The sequence below is a fragment of the Protomyctophum parallelum genome, assembly GCF_964188405.1.
Source record: "Protomyctophum parallelum genome assembly, chromosome: 15".
In the NCBI taxonomy this organism is placed as follows: domain Eukaryota; kingdom Metazoa; phylum Chordata; class Actinopteri; order Myctophiformes; family Myctophidae; genus Protomyctophum; species Protomyctophum parallelum.
This window is the reverse complement of record NC_139710.1, coordinates 7000263-7021326: the sequence shown is the minus strand read 5'-3', so window position 1 is coordinate 7021326 and position 21064 is coordinate 7000263. Positions and strand designations below refer to the sequence as shown.

The 21064-nt window shown below is 42.3% G+C and overlaps 1 protein-coding gene across 1 annotated transcript in view; it reads right to left on the bottom strand.

Moving 5' to 3' along the window:
• Positions 1-1843: 1843 nt before the first annotated feature.
• The window catches only part of antxr1a (ANTXR cell adhesion molecule 1a), a 33276-nt gene continuing 14055 nt past the window's right edge, over positions 1844-21064 (bottom strand). The window contains exons 11-18 of the mRNA XM_083783714.1: positions 19808-19877; positions 19578-19656; positions 19267-19362; positions 17799-17840; positions 13926-14021; positions 10836-11003; positions 8400-8480; positions 1844-4082 (exon numbers count right to left, since the gene is read on the bottom strand). Coding sequence (XP_083639840.1) covers positions 3651-4082; positions 8400-8480; positions 10836-11003; positions 13926-14021; positions 17799-17840; positions 19267-19362; positions 19578-19656; positions 19808-19877 — 1064 coding nt within the window. The 3' untranslated portion in view covers positions 1844-3650. The remainder of the gene's footprint in view (positions 4083-8399; positions 8481-10835; positions 11004-13925; positions 14022-17798; positions 17841-19266; positions 19363-19577; positions 19657-19807; positions 19878-21064) is intronic.

The following is a 21064-nucleotide window of genomic DNA, read 5'->3' as shown; positions in this document are numbered from 1 at the left end:
CTGGGCATCCTTTTCAAATGGGGTCTTGCCCTGAAAATTAATTTTCAGGGCAAGACCTCGACCTCGCGCGTGCAGACTCGGCCCCCAGCCTGGTACGCTAGTCAAAATATGGCCCTTGAGGAAAATTAATTGGGGAACCCTGGCCTAGTGGCTGGGTGCCGGGAAAGAATCTTATCAGGAGGTTGCCCTAGCAACCTGCCAGCCGCCTCGGAGCTTTCCCGGCCAGACTTGAATTATGAACTACAGGTCATTCCAAACTACATATCCCATGCATTGATTAAGAGGCTTCTCGGTTTGCCACGTCCGTCTATACATTGTCCTCCATTTTGAGTAAAGAGGTATAAATACTGTCTCTCATTTTGAGACAGGAGGAGAGACCATCATTACTTTTGACCAGACCCTCAGGGGTCTGGCCAAATCTAATTGTAAATAATATGCTGTATGTAAATCTTATTCTGCCTCTCATGAATCAAATTATATAATGGCTAAAACCTCATTTGCTTTGGACGTCCCTTCTTTTGGTGGAACTGGTATTCATCTTTGTATTTATCAGGTAAACATTTTGGTATTTAAAAGGTAACATTGTTCATATTGGCTATTGGCTATTTACTTAAAGTATCCTGGTTAAAGCTAAGCTAAGTATATATTGTAATTCGATTACTTCTAAAAGTATTTCCAGAGTTCCGGTGTTTCGGAGCTCTCAGTTCCCAGTATCATAGCTCTCGCTGTCGAAGCTATTTATAGTAACTATTTTATACAGTCCTTGTCTTTATAGTCTTTAAAGCATATGGTGGGAAAAATACCCATCACCCTTGTCCCCAGAACACATTCTGTCATGACCAATTAACACTGGCACACCTTTCCTGCAGCCTCTCCATATTTCCTGAGGATTAGTCTAATATTTTCCGAGATAGCTCACTCCATTCGTGCATGTGACATAATTCAACATATGAACATCTGGATGCTGTTAGCTGCACTGCACATATCCCCATCTTTTCTCCCTTTCTGAGGGAGGTGCACTGCACACTGTTTGCAACTTTGCATCCCAGCCACTCACTCAGTAGTGCACAGCATTGATTTGTGAACCAACCAAACCGTTTGAACCCAATGATATTTCCTCAGTTGCAGTCAAACTGAAGGAATAACGTTCAGTGAGTTGCATAATAATATCTTATAGAATTGTGTAATAAGCAAGGAATCACATAGTTTAAAGGTCCAAGTGATTGTGTTTGGTAAAACAAAACCTATATTCTGATAGTAATCCTTGCTTTTAGACTAGTGTTTGTTCAGCAACGGGGACCCCCAACCTCTCCATCTAAACATAAAATAACTTTCAGACGGGACACCAATTTCATCCAATCAGGAAAGAGACCCCATTTATCAGCTTCAGTTTTATTATAGCCTATAGTGGTAGCGCTATTTTGTCTTATCCTGTATGAGTTCTCTCCTAATTGGATGAAATTGATATGCTGACCTCAACAACTGTTTACTAAAGAGCTGGAGAGACGGGGAGACCTTATGATTACTAGGCGAATAGCTAACAGTCAAAAACTAAAAATATCACTTTAAGATTTTCAGAGCAAATCAACATAAAGTTGTTAGGATTATTAAAGGATTAATAAAGACTCAATTTAGGTCCCTGCAAGCAAAGCAACCATTACACACTATGTTAAATATTTCATCAGGAATGTTAGGCCTATATATCACAGCCAGGTAAACGGTTAATCCCTGAAGGCACAGAAAGATAAAGGTTCCAGACTTTGTTTACTTTTATCTTAATTTAACTTATTTGTAATGTGTGCATGCATGGGTACTGGTGGAAAGTAACAAACAGCACAACATCTTCTGTTTTCCTTAACATTTAAGACATGAAGCATGTCTGTTTATTAAAGAAAGATCCAAGTAGTCTGCAACCAATTTCAATGAGATTCCTCCACACAATGATCACAGGAAAGCTTCATATTAACCCCATTCATCCTGAACTTGTTGCACATCGTCAAAGTATGCTTTTATCATTTCATTTTCCCATGTGCATGAGTAATGAAGAATTGAAGGCAATGTGCAACACCAGATATCCTTTTAAAAGTGTAGTTAATGAACCTGATAGATAAGACTTAAGCCAACTTTCCATGAGATGGCTTATTGGCTTCCAATCTTCTCTCTATGCATAGGTATACTGTATGGACTTTTCATTGAACTATTAGGCCTTGTAGAAGGGATTGTGGGTCTGTATGCTGCAATAGCTGGATCCTGGAAGGCTGAATTGATGTGATGAATTGTGTTGGTTTGATGGCTGTTGGTCTCACTATTTAGTTCACTCTCTCTTACACACACACACACACACACAGTTATAAAAATAAAATAGTACACAACACTCAACGTCTGTTGAAGGGCATCGTTGCATGAAAAGGCCACTATTCTATTATGCAATATTTCAGGAAGCAGCTTGATGGACTGACCATAAGAAAGTTGTGTCAGTCATCAGCACAGTACTGACAAGTTAGTTTTTGTATCATAATTCGTCAAGTGTATCATGCACTGCACTGTATTATACAATTATTGGGTAATTGACCATGTATGCTGATGTGAACTGTATGCACAGGGAACAAGAGAAAAACCCTTATGCTAGCGAGGCTAAGGTCAATACTACTGAGTCAAAAGGTTGTGAGGACAGAATATAATATACTATATACTCAATTGTGTCACACTTTCTGTATTTGATAATTTGAAATGTTTTGCTTTTTTTAACATTAAGACTACACAATAAAAAGCTGAAAAAAACATATAAACAACATTGTATAAAACTACTTTAGGAATGCAAAACAAACAGGGGAAAATAATACTGACGCAAACACCATTTCATGCAATTGCTCATCTTCCTTGAATGGAATGTTTTTTTCAGAATCCTTCTCCTACATACACTGTATGCAGAACACACTGTACATATACATTTTCCCCTCATTATGCTATGATATCTGAACAGGAAAAACAACATTAGACGGGCATATAGTTTGGCAATGTAGTAATTTTGGAACCTTTCAACATTTACTCATCTAAGCCCTTTCTTATATAACCTATATCAACAGATGCATCGGATTCAAGCTTGCTCCTTTGCTTTTCTTCTGAGTTTGGTGTGGGGACGATGGAACCTGCAGCCTCCCTGCACACCATGATATGGTGAGGTTGTGTTTTTGAGTACTGTCCATTAGGAAATGTCTGTGTTCAAGCATATTATCAATTGCACTGATGGGCTGTGTACAAAAGTCACTGTAGACAAATAGCTGAAAACACGTCCTCATTTTAGTACTCCATTTGCAAAGCAGTAAAGCCACAGCGTTGACCATGACATGAGCCAATCCTTTCTGGCAGATAAAGTCAAGGGTGGCCGTGCGCTGATAGCTGGTAGGATTCCATACTGCTTCATATGGCTTTTGAAGATTACGTCATATGGCAACCAAGTCTATGGGATTTGTAATGTTTCTTTAGAGCACTTATGACGTAAATCGTTTGCCAGCCACGTTTACGGGTTTAGGGCTGTAAATGACGACGTAAGACGTCATATGGCCAATATGAATACATCTTGTGCCCCTCACTTCATATGATTTTGACTTTCCATACGACATGCACATTCCCACTGCAGGAGCTCTACACTACAGGGAAGGCCGTGGTGGCGGGCGGGAAGGTGGCGGGGCTCTCCCGGGGGGAGGCCCCTGTGGGGCCGGGGGCAGGGTGCCAGTAGGGGAGGCAGAGCGTGGTTCCATATGAGGGGACATTGGTGAAGCGGGTATGTGGGGAGTGGTTTGAGGAAGAGCCCGGGTAGGAGGCGGAGTGTACGGTGGAGGTGGACTGGAAAGAGGCATAGTGCATGAGATGGGTGGTGGCATGGAAGGCAGCGGTGGCAGGGTGGAGATAAATGATGGAGAAGGTGATGATGGAGGGCTGTTGGGAGGTGGCGGGAGCATGCCCCGTGGAGGAGGTGGACTACAGCTTTTAGGAGGGTTGTAAATGGGAGATGGATGGTGGCTGTAGAGTGGATAACGAGGAGAATTTGTCTTGACCCGGGTGAAGTTTATGCATCTGCCCTGAAAATGAAGGGAGAAAAACAGAAGTTGGTGCTAAAAGGCAAAGATCTATGTTCTCGCATATGAATAATTTGTACCATAATTGTTTGGACAGTTGTCGTAGAAAGAATGCTTTGGAACACTGAATTACACTGAAATGGCATAACATTTCTGAAAGGTGCTTTCGCACACATTCAGAAATGTACTGTACCGACAAAGAACCAACACAAGTTGAGTCAATGAACCTGAAATGTAATGCCATGTAGAATGGGTTCATTTGGAGGGAACAAGTAAACCACTTGGTGTGTTGTGTTAGTCCGGCGCCTCAATAATCCAACACGGATGAGTCTTAACTGTAGAAGTGGAGACAGTAACTCATTCAAAGACTTGTACGTCATTGATTTCTGTGTATGAGCGAGAGCATGTCTGTGAGAGACGACTGTGTATAACTGCAATCAGAATGAATCAATGCTATTGTGCTGAAACAATGATCCCAAGCAGTCACAGCTGGACTGTGCACGGTGTCTGTTTTATTTGTCATTGCCAGCATTTGAAAACCAAAACGTCTGTAGCCAGTCATCAGAGATTCAGTGATATGTGGCTCAACAAGAACCTGGCTGGATCCACTCCTCTCAACCACTCTCCACCAGAGGAAGTGGGATCTTGCTGTCCCTTCCCTTCCCCCCCATCACTTCATTCATTTAGGGGAAGTTATAAAAGAGATTCCTAATTGCAACCAGAGAAGGCCTGTTTACTGCAAATCATCAAGGATACTGCAGCACTGCCCCCCTCCTTGTTTCCTGTGTACTCATGAAGAGCTTTATGGAGAGGTTGTTTTGCAATATTTAAAGAGAGCACTCATTTTATAGTGTGAAAATGCCTTTGAATGATGAACCGTGTGATAATGACTGAGCTCTGATTTGGTTGTATACGTTGACTTTCTGATTGTTGCTTTCACATAATATGTGATCTCAAGGATGTAAGGTCCCAATTAAAACACACTTGATACCTTTGACAGAGTATTCTGTCAATTAAAATCCAACCATTGTCTGCCTTTGTCGGAATTCTCCGTCAATTAACACTTAGACCACTAGCATTTATTGACAAATTATGATATAATAAAATTCACGCCAGCATTTTTCCCAGTTGAGCTCTTATTTTGAAAAGCCACATTCCCAGACTTCCGGTATTGAACACAAACTTGGAAGTTAAAGGTGTAGGGAAACGGAAATGGTGATCATTTTATTTTGAAGTTTCAGACGGTTTCAACATGAAACACTGGTATGAAGTTTCTGAACCAATCAGAGTGTCGCATCCCTTCAGGCGATGGGACGGTAGCTAGGGACGGTAGCTATGCTATACGCAGCAGCATGGTGTGTTTGTTTACAAGTTTGTTTACTGTTATGTGGCTTATTTCTACCCTATAATGTTTTCAGATACATATTTTAAGTTGAAACCGAGTAATACACTGTCTGGATGTTATCTTGAATGGGAATAAAAACTGAGGATTTCTGTAATCAGTAGCTGTGCTGTGCTGCACGGATACGCCGATATGGGGAATTAAACGGGTGAGCTTCATTTTTATTGGCTTTTATCGATGTGTATCTCTACACGTGATCACGCAGCACGTTTTCAGGAAGTAATAAAAACAATATTTGTATGGACTTTTGATATAAAAACACAGATGGATGCCAAAAGAATGGGCAAATTCTACAGTATGTATAATACAGTATGTAACTTTAATGAGTACCAGTAGGGGCGCTGTTGTGCCAGAAACAGAGAGAGAGATAGTGCTTCACTGTTGCCTGCTAATGAGAGAGAGAGAGAGAGAGAGAGGAGGATGGGGGGGGGGGGGGGGGGGGGGGGCAAAGAGAGAGGGGAGTTGCACCACTCAGTTCACACAGGTGTGATTTTTAATTACTTCCTGAAAATGTACTACGTGATTATGGGCGCGTTCGGAAATGCGCACCAGGAATGTGGTCAGTTTGTTGAGTGTGGTGGGCGGTGACGTCACAGAGTGCGTTCAGTGTGCCTTATTTACGAACGACCACAGCTGTGACGCATTCACACGGATCACACCGGACAACCCCAGCTTCAGGGTAGGGTTGCTCAGTGCGTGCACTCGGCACACCCGGTGCGCAGCACACTGGATTTTCGAACGACAACGCACTGAGTGCACTGAATAAACGAACGACAAGAGAGCACACCAGTGCGTTCAGGGCGCATTTCCAAACGCGCCCGACGTGTCGAGGCCCACATCGATAAAAGCCAATAAAAATGAAGCTCACCCGTTTAATTCCCCATCCGTCCAACACAGCTGGTACTGATTACAGAAATCCTCTGTTTTTATTCCCATTCAAGATACCATCCAGAATTCCAGACAGTGTATTACTCGGGTTCAACTTAATCACCACGCTAAAATATGTATCTGAAAACATTATAGGGTAGAAATAAGCCACATAACAGTAAACTGGTACAGCTGGCCGACAATCTGACAAACACATACCATGCGTGTTGCGTATAGCATAGCTACCGTCCCTAGCTACCGTCCCGTCGCCTGAAGGGATGCGACGCTCTTATTGGTTCAGAAACTTCAGAGCGGTGTTTCTACTTGAAACCGTCTGAAACTTCAAAATAAAATGTCCACCGTTTCCGTTTCACTACACCTTTAAACGGATCCTGGACAACTCTTGTTTACTCAGTGCACCGGATCTATGCCGGTGCACTGGAGGCCTCCACATTGTCGCTCTGTGCCATCAAATAAACCTTGTTTTGACCATCTGGGACAAGGAATAGGAGATACAGGCGATTGAAAGAAACAGATGGATTATTATGGCGACGATGATCTAAGATGGGCGACCCAGTGTTATGACAACAACAGCTAGGTACCCGATGCTAACGTAAGTAGCAATATGCCTTGATCGATCGAAAGCGCTATAAAAGCGCAATTGCCGTTGATCTATGGCAATGGTGTTGAGCGTTGGATTAAATAATAGGCTGTAATTGACGTACATATACTGCAATGGCGTGTTAATGTACTCTATCGATATGAAACAGTTTAGCTGATAATCAACCTTTAACACTGGCCCGGTTGCTAGGCAACGCCTTGCATACCTCCAGCACCAGGAAACATGCACACGCATCCCATAAGCCAAATTCCAATACCCCAAATCTCGTACGCTTGCTCACTCACACTCGGTCACTCCAACATGGTAGTGTTACGGTGAAATTAGTGACCTGCTGAAATATGTGACAATCGTGTAGACAAGTTTACAGTTTGTTTATTAGCAGAGTTCAAGTCCTAGCGGTATCGGTATACAGGCCACGTATTTAAAGACCTCCATGTAAGTTGTGTGAAGTCCACAAGATGGTCACATATTTCGTCAGGTCACCAATTTCACCATAACACCGCCATTCTGGAGTGATCGAGTGTGAGTGAGCAAGTGGCCGAGATTCTGGGTATTGGAATTTGCCGATAGAGTCCCATTTGAACACTTATGATGCTGCCAGTTCAAACAACTGTGTCTTTCTTAATTCTTAAATGTATTACATTTACCATCCAGACGAAAACAGTTAGAAAACGGAGAGCAGGAGAGGGGTCATTAGGATTGTAGACAGGTGTTTGACTGTCTGTCCAGATAAATTCATTGTGTGCCTTCACGCTGAAGCCGTCTCCAAGAATGTTCCTCACCGCATTGTAAAATAACGAATGCAGTGTGGCTGATTTACTGTACGCACTATACGCAGTATTTTACTATAGGCAGTAAATCAACCAGATTAGTTTAGAAACACTGACAAACTGTTTACGAAACATAATTTGCCGGGCCATTTTAAGTAAACTAGCCAACTCGGAGGAAATGTGTTGTCATTTCCAAATTTGCTGGCAATGCATACTCTTCGCATTAAAGACAACAGTGAAACAGTGAAAGGTTATTTCATTATAAATTTCCTTTGGATAAGAAAGGGTTATGTAGTCACAGACTACATAAGGTCAGACATCTTACCCTCCAGTTGTGGGAAGTTAAATTTTTACCTTTTCATAATGACTTCAACAGACTCCTTTGCATGGAGCTGCATTGTGGTGGCCACTGGCCAGACTATGCAGTCTAAATGCCAACCCACCACAAGCTTTCCCATCAACCTCCCTTTCAATGCATGCTTTATTGCTCACAGCTGCTTAATTTTCACAAGATTTTATGTTGCTAAAGAAAATCAACCCTCTTGCCAAATCTCATGTCAAGCCAAGAGTTTACATCACCAAATAAAAAAAGACTGACAAAGATGCCTATTGCCTACGATATTTAATGTCTATTTGTGTAGCTTTCACAGAGCTCTTACCTTGTCTCCTGGATATGGTCTCATTACAGATACACGGTCATAACCTCTCCTCAAAAGCACCCACAACGCATCCAGTTTGCCCTGCAGAAACGGAGAACAGACAGTTATAACACGTTCTTCCTGGTGACCTTTCTAAACACCTTAATTTTCAGATTTTCATGAAGCCGACTCCCAATGACAAAACCTAAAGAGTTCTATTTTGTTCGAGATTCTTGAACGTCAAGACTCCACAGTGTCATCCAACCCATCTTTAATCCATTGGAATGGACCAAAATCATCCAGTTATTTACCAATGAATTCGGCAAAGTTTTGACAAAAAAATGTGAGGAGGGTCTTAGAGAAAAGAAACAAAGCTGTTTTTCCTCACAGAATTGCTGGCTCTGCAGCTCTACTCCCCGGAGGTCAGTCCAGCATGTGTCTGGTTTCTATTAGTGATCTCCTGCTGACTGGGAAGGCTTGGCACAATGCCTTTATCCCCCTTTATGTCCTTGTAAGCACGGTGTGTATGCCAGCAGTCACCTAAATACCATTAGCTTACACGTCATCTTGTTGTTCTCTTAACTGTGACATTTTGTGCTTGTACGTATATGTTCGGTTGCTTAACACTTAAATTGGAGCAAGATATACACACTTATGGGCATACCGGTTGGGCATACCGGTTGGATCGGCGGTTCTGTACAAACTGGATCTCTAACACAGATTTGGGCATAGTGGTGGTTCTGGACAACCACATATCCGAGTGTGAGGATTTGAGGTGGTTAAAACTCAATTTTAACCATCTTAGGTCGCATTCATACCAGAGAGCTTTGCTGCGATTAAAACGAATCCTGCTGCGCATTGTCAGAAAGTGCGCTTCGTTTGGCAGGTGTGAAGGCTCATTTGAATCCTAATGCGCAGCAAATAACCGCATTTTTCTCCGCCCAAAAACGTGGGTTTCGCTTCGCTTCGAATCGCACTTGACTACGATTCGGTGCAGGTGTGAATGCAATCCGCAGTAAATAAAGCAAACATAATGTGGCGGGTGAGGAGCTGAACACAGTTGGAGACGGTTAAGGCATATTTTACGCAGCGCAAAGATGTCCCGTTACTGTGGATAGACGTGGTCGAATAAGGAGACTGAAGCCCTGATCGAAATGAGGACGTGTAGGCTACATTAATCAATTGCTTAAGAAAACACATAAAAACACTGCAGTGTATTATAGCCTACATAATATTCTGTCTGTCTGTCTGTGCGTGCCGTAAACATGGAGTGCTGTCACTGTGTGGGACTGGGGAGTTATATCAGTGCGCTCATGCAGCGCTGTGCCTCCATGCCCAAAAGAACAGTGTGTGGCGGCTGCGTGCGTAGAGAGAGAGAGAGAGGGGGGGGGGGGTCCCAGACGGCACGACACATGCACGTTATGAGTGTAATTTCACCATTATCACCATAGATTTCACTGTGTAGGCTATAGTTTATGAACGGAACACATTGATAAAGGTCCCCCCTGCTGCGTTTCCAATTGCTGCGAATGACAGTGTGAAGGCAAACCGCAGCCAAATAAATATGCAAGAATCCCCTTTCCCCGCCCATACGGATCTGAGTCTACCGAAGTATTAGGTGAGAATGTGACCTTAGATTAATTTAAAACACACATTCTTGGTGCTAGTGACTGGTATAAGTTCTACGGCCTTATTTTTCCTATAATTCTATCTTTTTGTCTCCAAGTTTTTGCACAGTACACCTACAGATTTTGTCCAAACATCACGCAAATTGGTACACAGTCTCTCTAGAGCCATTCAACGAAACCGGTCTTTCAGATTTCTCAGACTCCATCCTGATTTACTTTTGTTGCCCTTTTATCCAACCACCGGATGAAGGCAAGCTGCAATGTCCTACATTCCTATCCTGGTGTAGACCTGTGCCCAGAAGGGCACTTTTTCTAGTTTTTCCTCCTTTCCTTTTTTGGGGGGGAAATTGAAAATGTTTTTAATACACACAAATAAAATAATTACCTACGCATACTGTATCTTGGTTTCATGATCTGTACTGTGGTGCTGCTATAACAACTGAATTTACCATGGGATTAATAATGGTCTATCTATTGTATCTACCTGGGATTCAAACGCAGGTCTGTAAGAGAACAAGTAACGCTCATCCAACAGGCAACCCCTGCTTGGCCAGGGCAGAATGGCAGATTTTGGCAGATGCTTTTATTTCAGTAATAACGTGAAGTCTGAGCAAGAGGTTTGTGCTCGAAACATACACTTTAAGCAAGTCTTGGTCAGCCACCGACACTTTATCATAATAAACAGATGCTAGAGATCATCAAATATACATGATATTAGGCTTCTTTAGTTGCTGTCGGAAATTGCAGCATCTGTGAAGGATATTTGTGGGAGTGGGACTATCCAAACATAGTCCCCAGACAGATTCCTTTTGGCTGGCTGTGATGTTACCTTGATTGGTGAGTACCACTTGCGAGGGCCTGGGGGCTTGCGCATGCCATTATTGAGAATCCGAGCAGGGAGTTGTTCGAACTCTTGGTCAGGCATCTTCACCTTGGCATTTTTTGCCTTCTCCAGTTTGGCTCCTTCTTCAGTGGAGCCTTTCTCACCCCAGCGCACCTGAGACAAAGGACCAGATGGTTTAGGTGACAATTTGAAATAACTTCACCTAACATTTTTCTCCCAATTTAGTCGGTAGTCCCTGTCAGTGTTAAAACTTACAGTTGGTAGGGTGTAGTAGACAAGCATGTGTCTCCTCCAATACACATGAAGTTACCAACCACTTATTTTCTCCTGACAGTGAGGAGTGTCACTGGAAGAGCGTAATGAATGCAAGAGGAACACGTTATCCGATCTAGTTTCTCTCCCCTTTGAACAGGCGTCCTGAACTACCTGTAGTTGCTAACCTGTAATCTCCTTTCGGTGATGGGCAGGAATCTTACCCCTGTACCACCTAGTGGATACTACAGTTCAATTTGATTGTTGTCTCCGCCAGGCCGAAGGCCTCAAATGCCTCAAATCTTAAACGCAGTGTCCGATTGCCGTGAAACTTTGCATGCACATTCCCACTAGGCTGAAGATGAAATGCCACCCCTTTTCCATTGTCCATTGCCACCAAGAAACCGTTCTTTTGCAAAACTTTCTTTATTTTTTGAGTGTCGATTTCCGACCACTCACCATATTCACACGGCTGCCATTTTGCTATTAAGTTCACTCATTCTGTGCCACGGCCATGCACAGTCTAATGGCGTTCTGCGCCGCCCCGGGGAAGCGTCCATACGATAGATAGAAGCAAGGCATGTCTGTATCCAGAAAACGTAAAATAACCACGTAAAATACATCGGTGGCACAGAATGAGTTTTATTGATTGCTATTAAGTTAATTGATATTAAATTCTTCCCAACCCGCAAATATGATGTGAGAGCAAAATGGCTGCTGTGTGAATATAGTAATTTGCTGGCCCACAATAACCTGACCTGTGGAGACCTGTGCTACGAGTAGCACTATTCATAGTTTACAAAGTGTGACTTATGCCATATCATGATAGACTGTATTACATCACTGAGCCCTATCGGATGGTACCTCTCCTCTACTCAGAAAGTACTGACCGTAAGGAAGAATTAAATTACTTCTGGGTCATCGTTACATACTCAGACTTTTGTGTGCAGCCCAGACAGTTTTTTAAGTTTCTCGATTCAATATTTAGATATTTGAGAATCATTTGATAAGGCACACACCCCTCCTTTATAAGTCCATTCAACCTCAATCTCCATCCTTAGACTTATTGAAAACTCCTGGTTTTGGTGACTGATTTTGTGCTAATGGTTTTGAATGGGGTTGACTTAAATTTTTTGATTAGTTATTTCATGCATGGACTCATTGGAAATTAAGTTCTCCCCGTTCATTAGAAGGACATGAACAGTCATCAAGAACAGAAATGTGTGAGTTCCTTTTTTTTGCTCTTCTTCTTTTTCTAATGATGAGTGGAGTTTGAAATTAATTCAAATTAATGTCAAATATCAAAATATTGAATGACGTAAGTGAAATTGTCTGGGGTACATACAAAAGCCAGAATAGACATTCAAAGGATCAAAATAGTATTTTAAAGTTAAAGGTATATTCAGTGATTTCACTCAAAAAACCTTAGGTTTCGTTTTTGGCTGTGGGACCCAGCCTTTCGTCCAATCAGGATAGAGAGTCAAAAACGAAACCTAAGGTTTTTTGACCCCCAGGGGTTAACTGGGGACAGGGAGGAACTCCTTATATGGCCAGCACACTCTATAGTAGGGAGGATTATCACAACAAAACAAAAAAATAAGTGATATTTGAATTAAGTGAAATCACTGAATATACCTTTAAATTACCCTTGCTACACGAACAATTTGTCAGAAAGCATGATTGGGAGTCAGAGTCATGGAGCAGTAGGTACTTTTAAAGTTGTCTGTAGGTAGGTAGATGTGGCTGTTCTGTTACTACTGAGCCTTATATTTCATTATTGCCTGGCTTGGTTGAATGCTTGATTCTGATTGGTCAATCGCTGAATTCAGCGGTCTGTTATTTCTGGATAATGACCGCTCCGCTCTATAACAGACCCGATGCCTAATCAAACACTCGGAGTACCAGCCGCTGATTTACTGCTGTTTCCAACATGACAGCCATGTAAACGCACACACAATGTCATTTGCAGCTAAACATTGCTCTAAAAAAACATTTGAGCGAGAAATAGACGAAGCAGTACCCGAAAATGGATTGTATTTGATCAACTCACTTCCTTGTTTTCCGACAGTGCTCCAGCCCTGAAGCTGGCCGACAATGACCACCTAGTCAGATATTATCCCTTACATAAAACATCTATGATAGAAGGTGCCAACTCCTTAACCTCAGTCCTGATCTCAGCTACATCACCCGGTCTCAAGGACCCCGCAAATTAATATGTATTTGGCAGCAGACACCCATTTGAAAATATTTTGTGCCAGGGACCCATGTGTGTTGATAAAAATGTTATCAACACACATGGGTCCCTGGCACAAAATATTTCTTCTTGAAAATGTGAACATTTAATGTTCACATTTTCAAGAAGAAGTAGGTCAGGAGTGGCTTATTGTCTGTATCAGCCGGTAACAATGCGCTAGACCCCTGGGAGATGCATTGCTGAGGTGCCATCAGCTCCCAGCGCTTCCCACACGACTTGCCGCACCCAAGCCCTGGTACTCATACGCTGAGTTGGCGGTGCCCAGGATCGAACTTGTGAACTTGTGATCCAAAGGCGAGAGCTCTACCAACTACCCGGACACAATTTTCAAAATGTTATTTTTTTTTTCAAAATCTTTTGAAAATGGCAAACCTATAAGCTTGGCTATTTTCAATGCCAATGTATATAGTGTTAAAGTGGTTGAACTGATGATTTTAATGCAATGTTAACTCATTTGGCTGGGGAACCCCTTCAAGAATCCCTGGGGGTCCCAGGGCCCTATTTCTCTACCATCTAAGCCATGTTTCGTCATTGGCTTTCAGTCTACTAGAACTTTAATAGATTTTTACCTCCATTCTTTTGATTCCACCAACTCCTCTTCCTCCATAGTAGGAGGCGTCCACGGTGGGCCACTTCTTCTTTGGGAAGTCTAAGTCTTCATCGTCCTATGTGGAAGTGATAGAGAAAGCACAATGATATGAATGTTTTATTACTGGTATAATAGGATACTTTATGATAATACTTGGATCATACTTTTTAAAGTTACTTGATTGGTTCTATGACCCAGACCCAGTAAGTAAACACTCACTTAAAGTTCATTAAGGGGCGGCCATAGCTGAGGTGTACCATTAAGCTTAATGGTATGGTACACCTCGGTTATGGCCGTGCCCAGGGCACCCCTCTGTGGATTTGTCTATAAGCAAATTACATCACTGAGGATACGTCCCAGGTGAATCAATTTATGTGTGTATTTTGTTATAGTTCTTCTATTTATAGTGACTCATAGGAATAGACTAAGTGACAACCAGGAATAGTCTGGTGACCACCGGAGAGACGGGTGGCAGCCGGAAATTAGACGGCACCCGGGAGCAGTATGGGTTAGCGCCCCAGCCTGTGTCTTCCGTGAGGAAGAAGCCCAACAAACCCACTGTGAGGCCTTTAGGAGGGCCATGCAAGCCTCAAGCGGAGTCTGCGGCACCACCAAGGGCAAGGTGGAGCCTGCGGAACCGTTGCGGCTTGAGAATCCACCATTCCTGAATAAAGTGCCTGGTGCTGGGAGTCTGGTGCAACGCACAGGGCCTGACCTGGTGAGAGCAGGAGTGGACCTGGTGAGACGTAGGAGGGGCCCGGACAGGTGTCAACACACAGAGCCTAGTCCTTCCATGTGCCAGAATGGTACCTCCCAGTCCCGGCAGAGTAGTTCAGGAGGAACGGATTGTGTGGCCCTGGTTTTTCCCTAATGGGACTTATCGAGGGTATAGCTACTGGGACGTAAGTCGGGACTTGATCACTCCCGGCTGGGTCACCTGAGTGAGGGGTATGATGTTGCGAGACCCGAAACCCCGATGACCTTGGGATACATCACTGAGGATACGTCCCAGGTGCATCCATTTATGTGTGTATTTTGTTATATTACTGTTGGTCACTGAGCAACTCTGCTAGTACACTGCCTATATTTTGTCATGTGAAAAAGACCTCTATGTCTCTCCCCCTTCGTCTTTGTCAGGTCAGAGGAAATTACATAGCCTGCTAGACCACTGCTGATGTTTGTCTCTTTAATAGACTGTGTCTGATTTGCAGGACTAGTCTAATCCACCAAGAGAACACAGTTTAGAAGAAGCACAGTGACAAATTACAGAAGGGGCGTAAAATGTATTTTGGCTTTTGTTTGTCACGTTAGTCATTAATTGATAAATAATTGAAATCCTGCCCTGCTCCATTTTGATGTATTTTCATGTTAAAGCAGCGTTTATTGGAACATTATTGGCCCAGAAATAATTTAGCCTGGGAAACCAATGGTCCCCAAGCCATGTGACACATAGGGAGAGTGCCCTATCTCCTATATCTTTAGCGTGACTGTGTGAGGTGACTTGAAGTGCATCCCATTCCCCAAGCCCTGTGTTGTACAAGTACACCTCTAGTATGTTCCCCCAATCCAACCTTTTTCTGAGTTGGAGATTCTGAGTGCCAAGCAGGGATGCATTGGGTCCCATTTTATAGTCTTTGGTATAGCCTGGCCACAGAACTGAATTCTGACCTCCCAATCTCAGGACGGACACTACAAGTTCAGGTACACAGGGCCATGGCCACTGAGCTGGCATCCGGGTGGTGCGGGTTCAAAGTTTGTGACCACCAACACAGAGAGTAGAGACTAGGGTTTGCAGTCCGTCTTGGCCAGGGGCTCCAGGGTGCTCGTCTACACCATTCTTAACCCTCTAAGACCCAGCGTTGCTTTTTAGCAACAATTTTATTTTATTTAATTACTAAATTATTATTTTTTTTTTTCTGTTCTTTTTTCACCTAAACGTCATCAGTGATGTTCATTGCAATGCCATTTCAATGTCATTGGTCATGATATTTGCATATAAATACCCCCCACAGAGGCTGAAATTCACACAAATTAAAAATGTCTGGATTTTGAATTTTTTTTAACCTAAGACTTTTGACCTTTACCCTAATAAAAGTAGGTACAATAATTGTAATATATGTTTTTTGTGATCATTAGAATGTCTAGAACATGTTTTATTCATCATTGTGAAAGATATCCCCCAAATGTAAATTATTAATTTATTATATTATTATATAATTATTATAAATTTTTCATCAAACTTTATTTTTTTATTTTTTTTAACATATTTTTTAGTCTTAGTCCTAGTAGTACAAAGTAGTAGTAAGGTTGAAATCTATTTTTTGCAAGTAGAAATTAATGCGGGTGTTAGAGGGTTAAGGAAGGGTGTAGTAGGGGTGTAAGTAGGGTCAGCATTGATAAGGGACTACAAATACTGACTGAACTGGGAGGAAAAGCGAAGAACAAAAACAAATAAAAACGGCGGCGGGGGGTGTTTTGCATCTGGTTGTTTAGGAGTGAAACAATGTTTTGATACAGCCATGGTGATTAAATAAAAAAGAATCCTTTTAGTTAAGCGCATTTCAAATTAAAATCCAGAGAGTTCCAAAAGACTGATATGGAAGTGATTCAAAAACAGATGTCTGTAAGAAAAACACATTTATAGTCAGGATGTGATCAGTACTAGTTCTTGAAAGGGCGGTGCCTCTCGGAAGACATTTGAAGAAAGTGAGACTAGAGGGTTATTTTTGCCAAGGGGTGTAAGTAAATACCACAGCTCTTATTGAAATGATTATTGAGTTTTAAAGGTTGGGCAGTCATTAAATCATCCCATAATCATCCCATTATTCCCTCTAACAATCTGCATTTTAAAGTCTCACTTGCAGACTGATACTAAAATAATTCATGTAATTAGACCGTTCCTCACCCAGGAATCAGCCCAGCTCCTAATCCAGACAACAGTCTTGTCAAAACTCGACTATTGTAACTCCCTCCTTACTGGCCTACCAGCATGTGCACTTAAGCCTCTCCAGCTGATCCAAAATGCAGCAGCTCGCTTGGTCTTCAACCAGCCAAAATTCTCACATGTCTCCCCCCTGCTCCGCTCTCTCCACTGGCTCCCGGTCGCTGCCCGCACAGAATACAAAACTCTGATGCTGGCATTCAAAGCAACCAAAGGTATGGCTCCCCCATATCTTGCAAGTATGATTGAACCCTACAAACCCTCCCGCGCACTCAGATCAGCCAACGCAGGGAAACTGGAAGTACCCTCACTAAAAACGCCGGGACAACGCTCCACACGTCCCAAACTCTTCTCCCTTCTGGCTCCAAAACTGTGGAATGCACTTCCCATTGCAGTCAGAACTGCAGCATCACTCCCAATCTTCCGCCGTAGCCTGAAAACCCACCTTTTCAGACTCCATCATGGCCCATAGCACTTACCCTAACCCCTTAGATAGCATTTATGTTGGCTTAGATAGCATTTGACACAGACTTATAGCATGTTATGTAGACAGCACTATAATTGTATTGTATATAGTCATAGCACGCCATAGTACATATGTATAGCATAGTAGTAAATATGTATAGTTTATATGTATAGTGTATGTATAGTTTCATTATATAGATATTCCACTGTTACCTTCTTAGCTTACGCATGTTTCATGATAAATGCTTTTATGTGATGTATTCCCATGCTTTTGTTCTTGCTTAAATGTAAGTCGCTCTGGATTAAGAGCGTCTGCTAAATGCCTAAATTGTAAATTGTAAATTGGATGTAAGCGATGTTAATGGTTGAAGAAAATAAGTGTGAATTATTTGTGATATTGTACGTAGAAAAACTAGCAAAGATTCAACCCAAGTATATGCTTCTTACCGAACTGTCTTCTATAACTGGAGGTGGAGGCTCATGGATGATCTGACAAGAGAAAGAGAGAGTAAATGGAAGGAAGAATGCCTGAGGAATCTTCTTTTCTTTTCTTTTCTTTTCTTCTGCTATTTATACAATCCTTGTACTGACCTAGAAATCTGCCATCCAGATTATTTGGACTGGTGTGTTTTTGATTAGGTAGTGAAAGGGAGAAAGGTACCTGACCCACAAATGCATTTGTCTTACCACTGAAGATAATTCTGGGATAATATGATGAATATTATTGACTTGAATTCAGGCTATTTACAAATTATTTCCATGCTTCTCTAAAGCCTGGAACCCAAATTGATGTGCCATGATAACCTGGCATCACTTTTCTAAACAGAGCTGGGCATGGATTGCAATTGAGAGAAACCGACTAGAACACAGAAAGTAAGGACAAAGACAGCCACGTAGTAAAGAAAGTCACATCCTTCTCTGGCTATTCACAGTGTTTCTGTTTCCAACATTGTAAAAATGTTAAAATGACGCTAGACTTTTTTCCTCCCATTTTGTCTGTTCTTTTCTCTTTTTTTCATTGTACAGTAAATTATATTGTGAGGACAGAATTCATCTTATTTCTGTCATTGTAAAATAGATTGTGGAGAGAGACAATTCAGATGGGCCTGGGGATGACAAAATCCAAAAGATTTAGCTTTGTTTTCTGGGATACTGCCAACCTCATTGTAATAATAGTTGATAGCAACATAACAAGACATCTTGAGTGTGTGAATATGCCGAGAGGCAAGACCTGGGAGGGCTTCACAGCTGTGACCCCCAGAAACACAAATTATTTCAACAGCAGCATAATTACTTTAACACTACTCCTTCAGCAGGTGACCTTGACCTCTCGTGCTAATGGACCCAACGTCATCTGCCTTGGATGCCGTCTACGTTGACACATAGACCCCAACCCTCTCACCATGGGAATGTTGTTAGGGTTAATAAGATGCCCTATACTATAGGGGCGTTAGCCAGACAGAACAGAACTGGAAAAGACATTGTGCCCGCTACTACTGTCTGTGTATCATATCACTGCATTCCAACAGTGTTTTACAATTACAAGACTGCTTCACATGAACAATGTAGGTATTCTGAAAAAGATTTGTTTTTACATCCATGGGTCAATCAACTACAATATAACTTTCACACTCTTAACGAGTTTAACTTGGGGATTTCCTGTTTATACTTAACGCAATGTGCAGATCTCCTTGTCTGTACAAAGTGTTTAGTGATGTAGTGGTGTGATCTGTGCTGTGATTTGATTGGTCTACTGAGGGTGAAGGCAGACATACAGTACAGCAGTGGTTCATATATATAATTTACTATATCAGTACTTCGTGTGCAACTCATTTCCCAATACAGAGACACATTATATAAGCCCCCAAAAACATGAATGGGAACAAGAGTTTTTGTATATTTTGGGATTACTCACCACAGTGCAGCAGAGAGGCCAGAACCACCAGAGTAGGCCTAACACTAGCAGTAGCATCAGGATGAGCAGAGCTATTGCCAGGATGGTCCCATCGGACTGTGAAAAAAAAACAGAGATCTCCATGAACCTCAAAACAAAATCTGAATAATATAAACCGATACATAGGTTGTAGTCAGTGATAAAGAAATGGGTTTGGTTAAATGAAATCACACATAGATGGAAGGTAAATAATTAGTTATTTAGGGATACATTGAATACAACATTTTGGGAGAAATGATTTGAGCTGTGCAGGCATAATGTACAGTACTCACACAGCCCACTGTTGTAATGGTAACTGAACTGGAGATAAAACTGAGACCTTTGTTCATGCTGACATAGAGGTTGGCTGCCCTGAAATTAACAGACATATATCAGCCGCCATTGAAGTAGTAAAAATGCTGCAAAGAAAAACAGGGTAACTGCAATTATCAGTATATGTAACTGATAATTGTCACATGCAGCCGGTATCATGAAGAAACATTTAATTAAACATGTGACTTACATTCCCTCATCTCGAAGTATCGGTGCAGGGCAGAGGAGATATGTATCTTCTACTACCAAAGGCTTCACCACTAGAGCAGGAGAAGGGAAATAGGTCATAATGCAATCGGAACACCAGCCAAACATTTGTCTCTTGTCTTGTGGCACAAGACGGTGCTATCCACTGACGCTACTTTCTTAATTTGCACACCAAAGAATAATGTCACAAACTTATTCTCATATCATGCTAGTATTTAGCTGTGTTTTAGTTCAGTTCACTGACTGATGAGCTTCAGTTGACGTGAAGTATTAGGTTATAGGTTAGATAGGTTATCACCTATCCTATAACATCTCCCCGGATCATCCACCTCTGACAACAACAGGAGGAACTGTGCTGAAGGAAGTCAAGGACTTCAAGTACCTGGGCTCATGGGTCAACTCAACCGAGCAGGATCTGAAAGTGAGGAAGGCACTTGCATGGAGGGGCCTGAATGGCATGACCAGTGTATGGAACTCAGTGTATGGACAAATCAAACTCGGCTTCTAATATGCAACGGTGGAATCTGTTCTTCTATATGGCAGCGAATGCTGGACCCTGAAGCCAACCCTGCAGAAGTCTCTAGAAAGGTGCTACACCAGAATGCTGCGTGCAGTACTTAACATCAGCAATAGCGTACATGTTACCAACAATACCCTGTATGAATACCATGGGTGAGCCTGGAGAATGAGACTAGCAGGACACTGCCAAAGACATCAAAAACTGCCAGCTAGCAAAGTAGTGATGTGGTAACCTCACATCCAACACATGGGCATGTGTTGGATGTACTCAAGAAAGGCGTAGGAGCGCAAAGCACCAACGAGCTGGCCGGATGTGTTGGACACAGAGAGGTCAAACCGTTAAAGTGCAGAGTTGCAGACTTATTTTGTCACTGTCGGATGATGGAATTTAGATGATGGAATTGACCTGACTAGCTTCAAACTGAGTGAGTTGTCTACTGTCTGCATGCATTTTGTATGTCTCTGACAAGTGACAACACCAACACAGGCGCTGTGAAACACAGCTTTAGTTTTTAGTTAAATCTTGGTTTTTCGGTGTCCCAACTGGCACTGAGGCAAACAGATCCAGTACTCATTGGCGCCCCCGGTAGCTACTAGCCTGTTTATTCTGGCTGAAAGAACCCCAGAACTGAGGAAATCAACACAAGCAGCACCACATGGGCCATGACTGCTCGTCTCCAAGAAACGCCATGCAGGATGAGGGGGTCGATGCTGCCAGAAA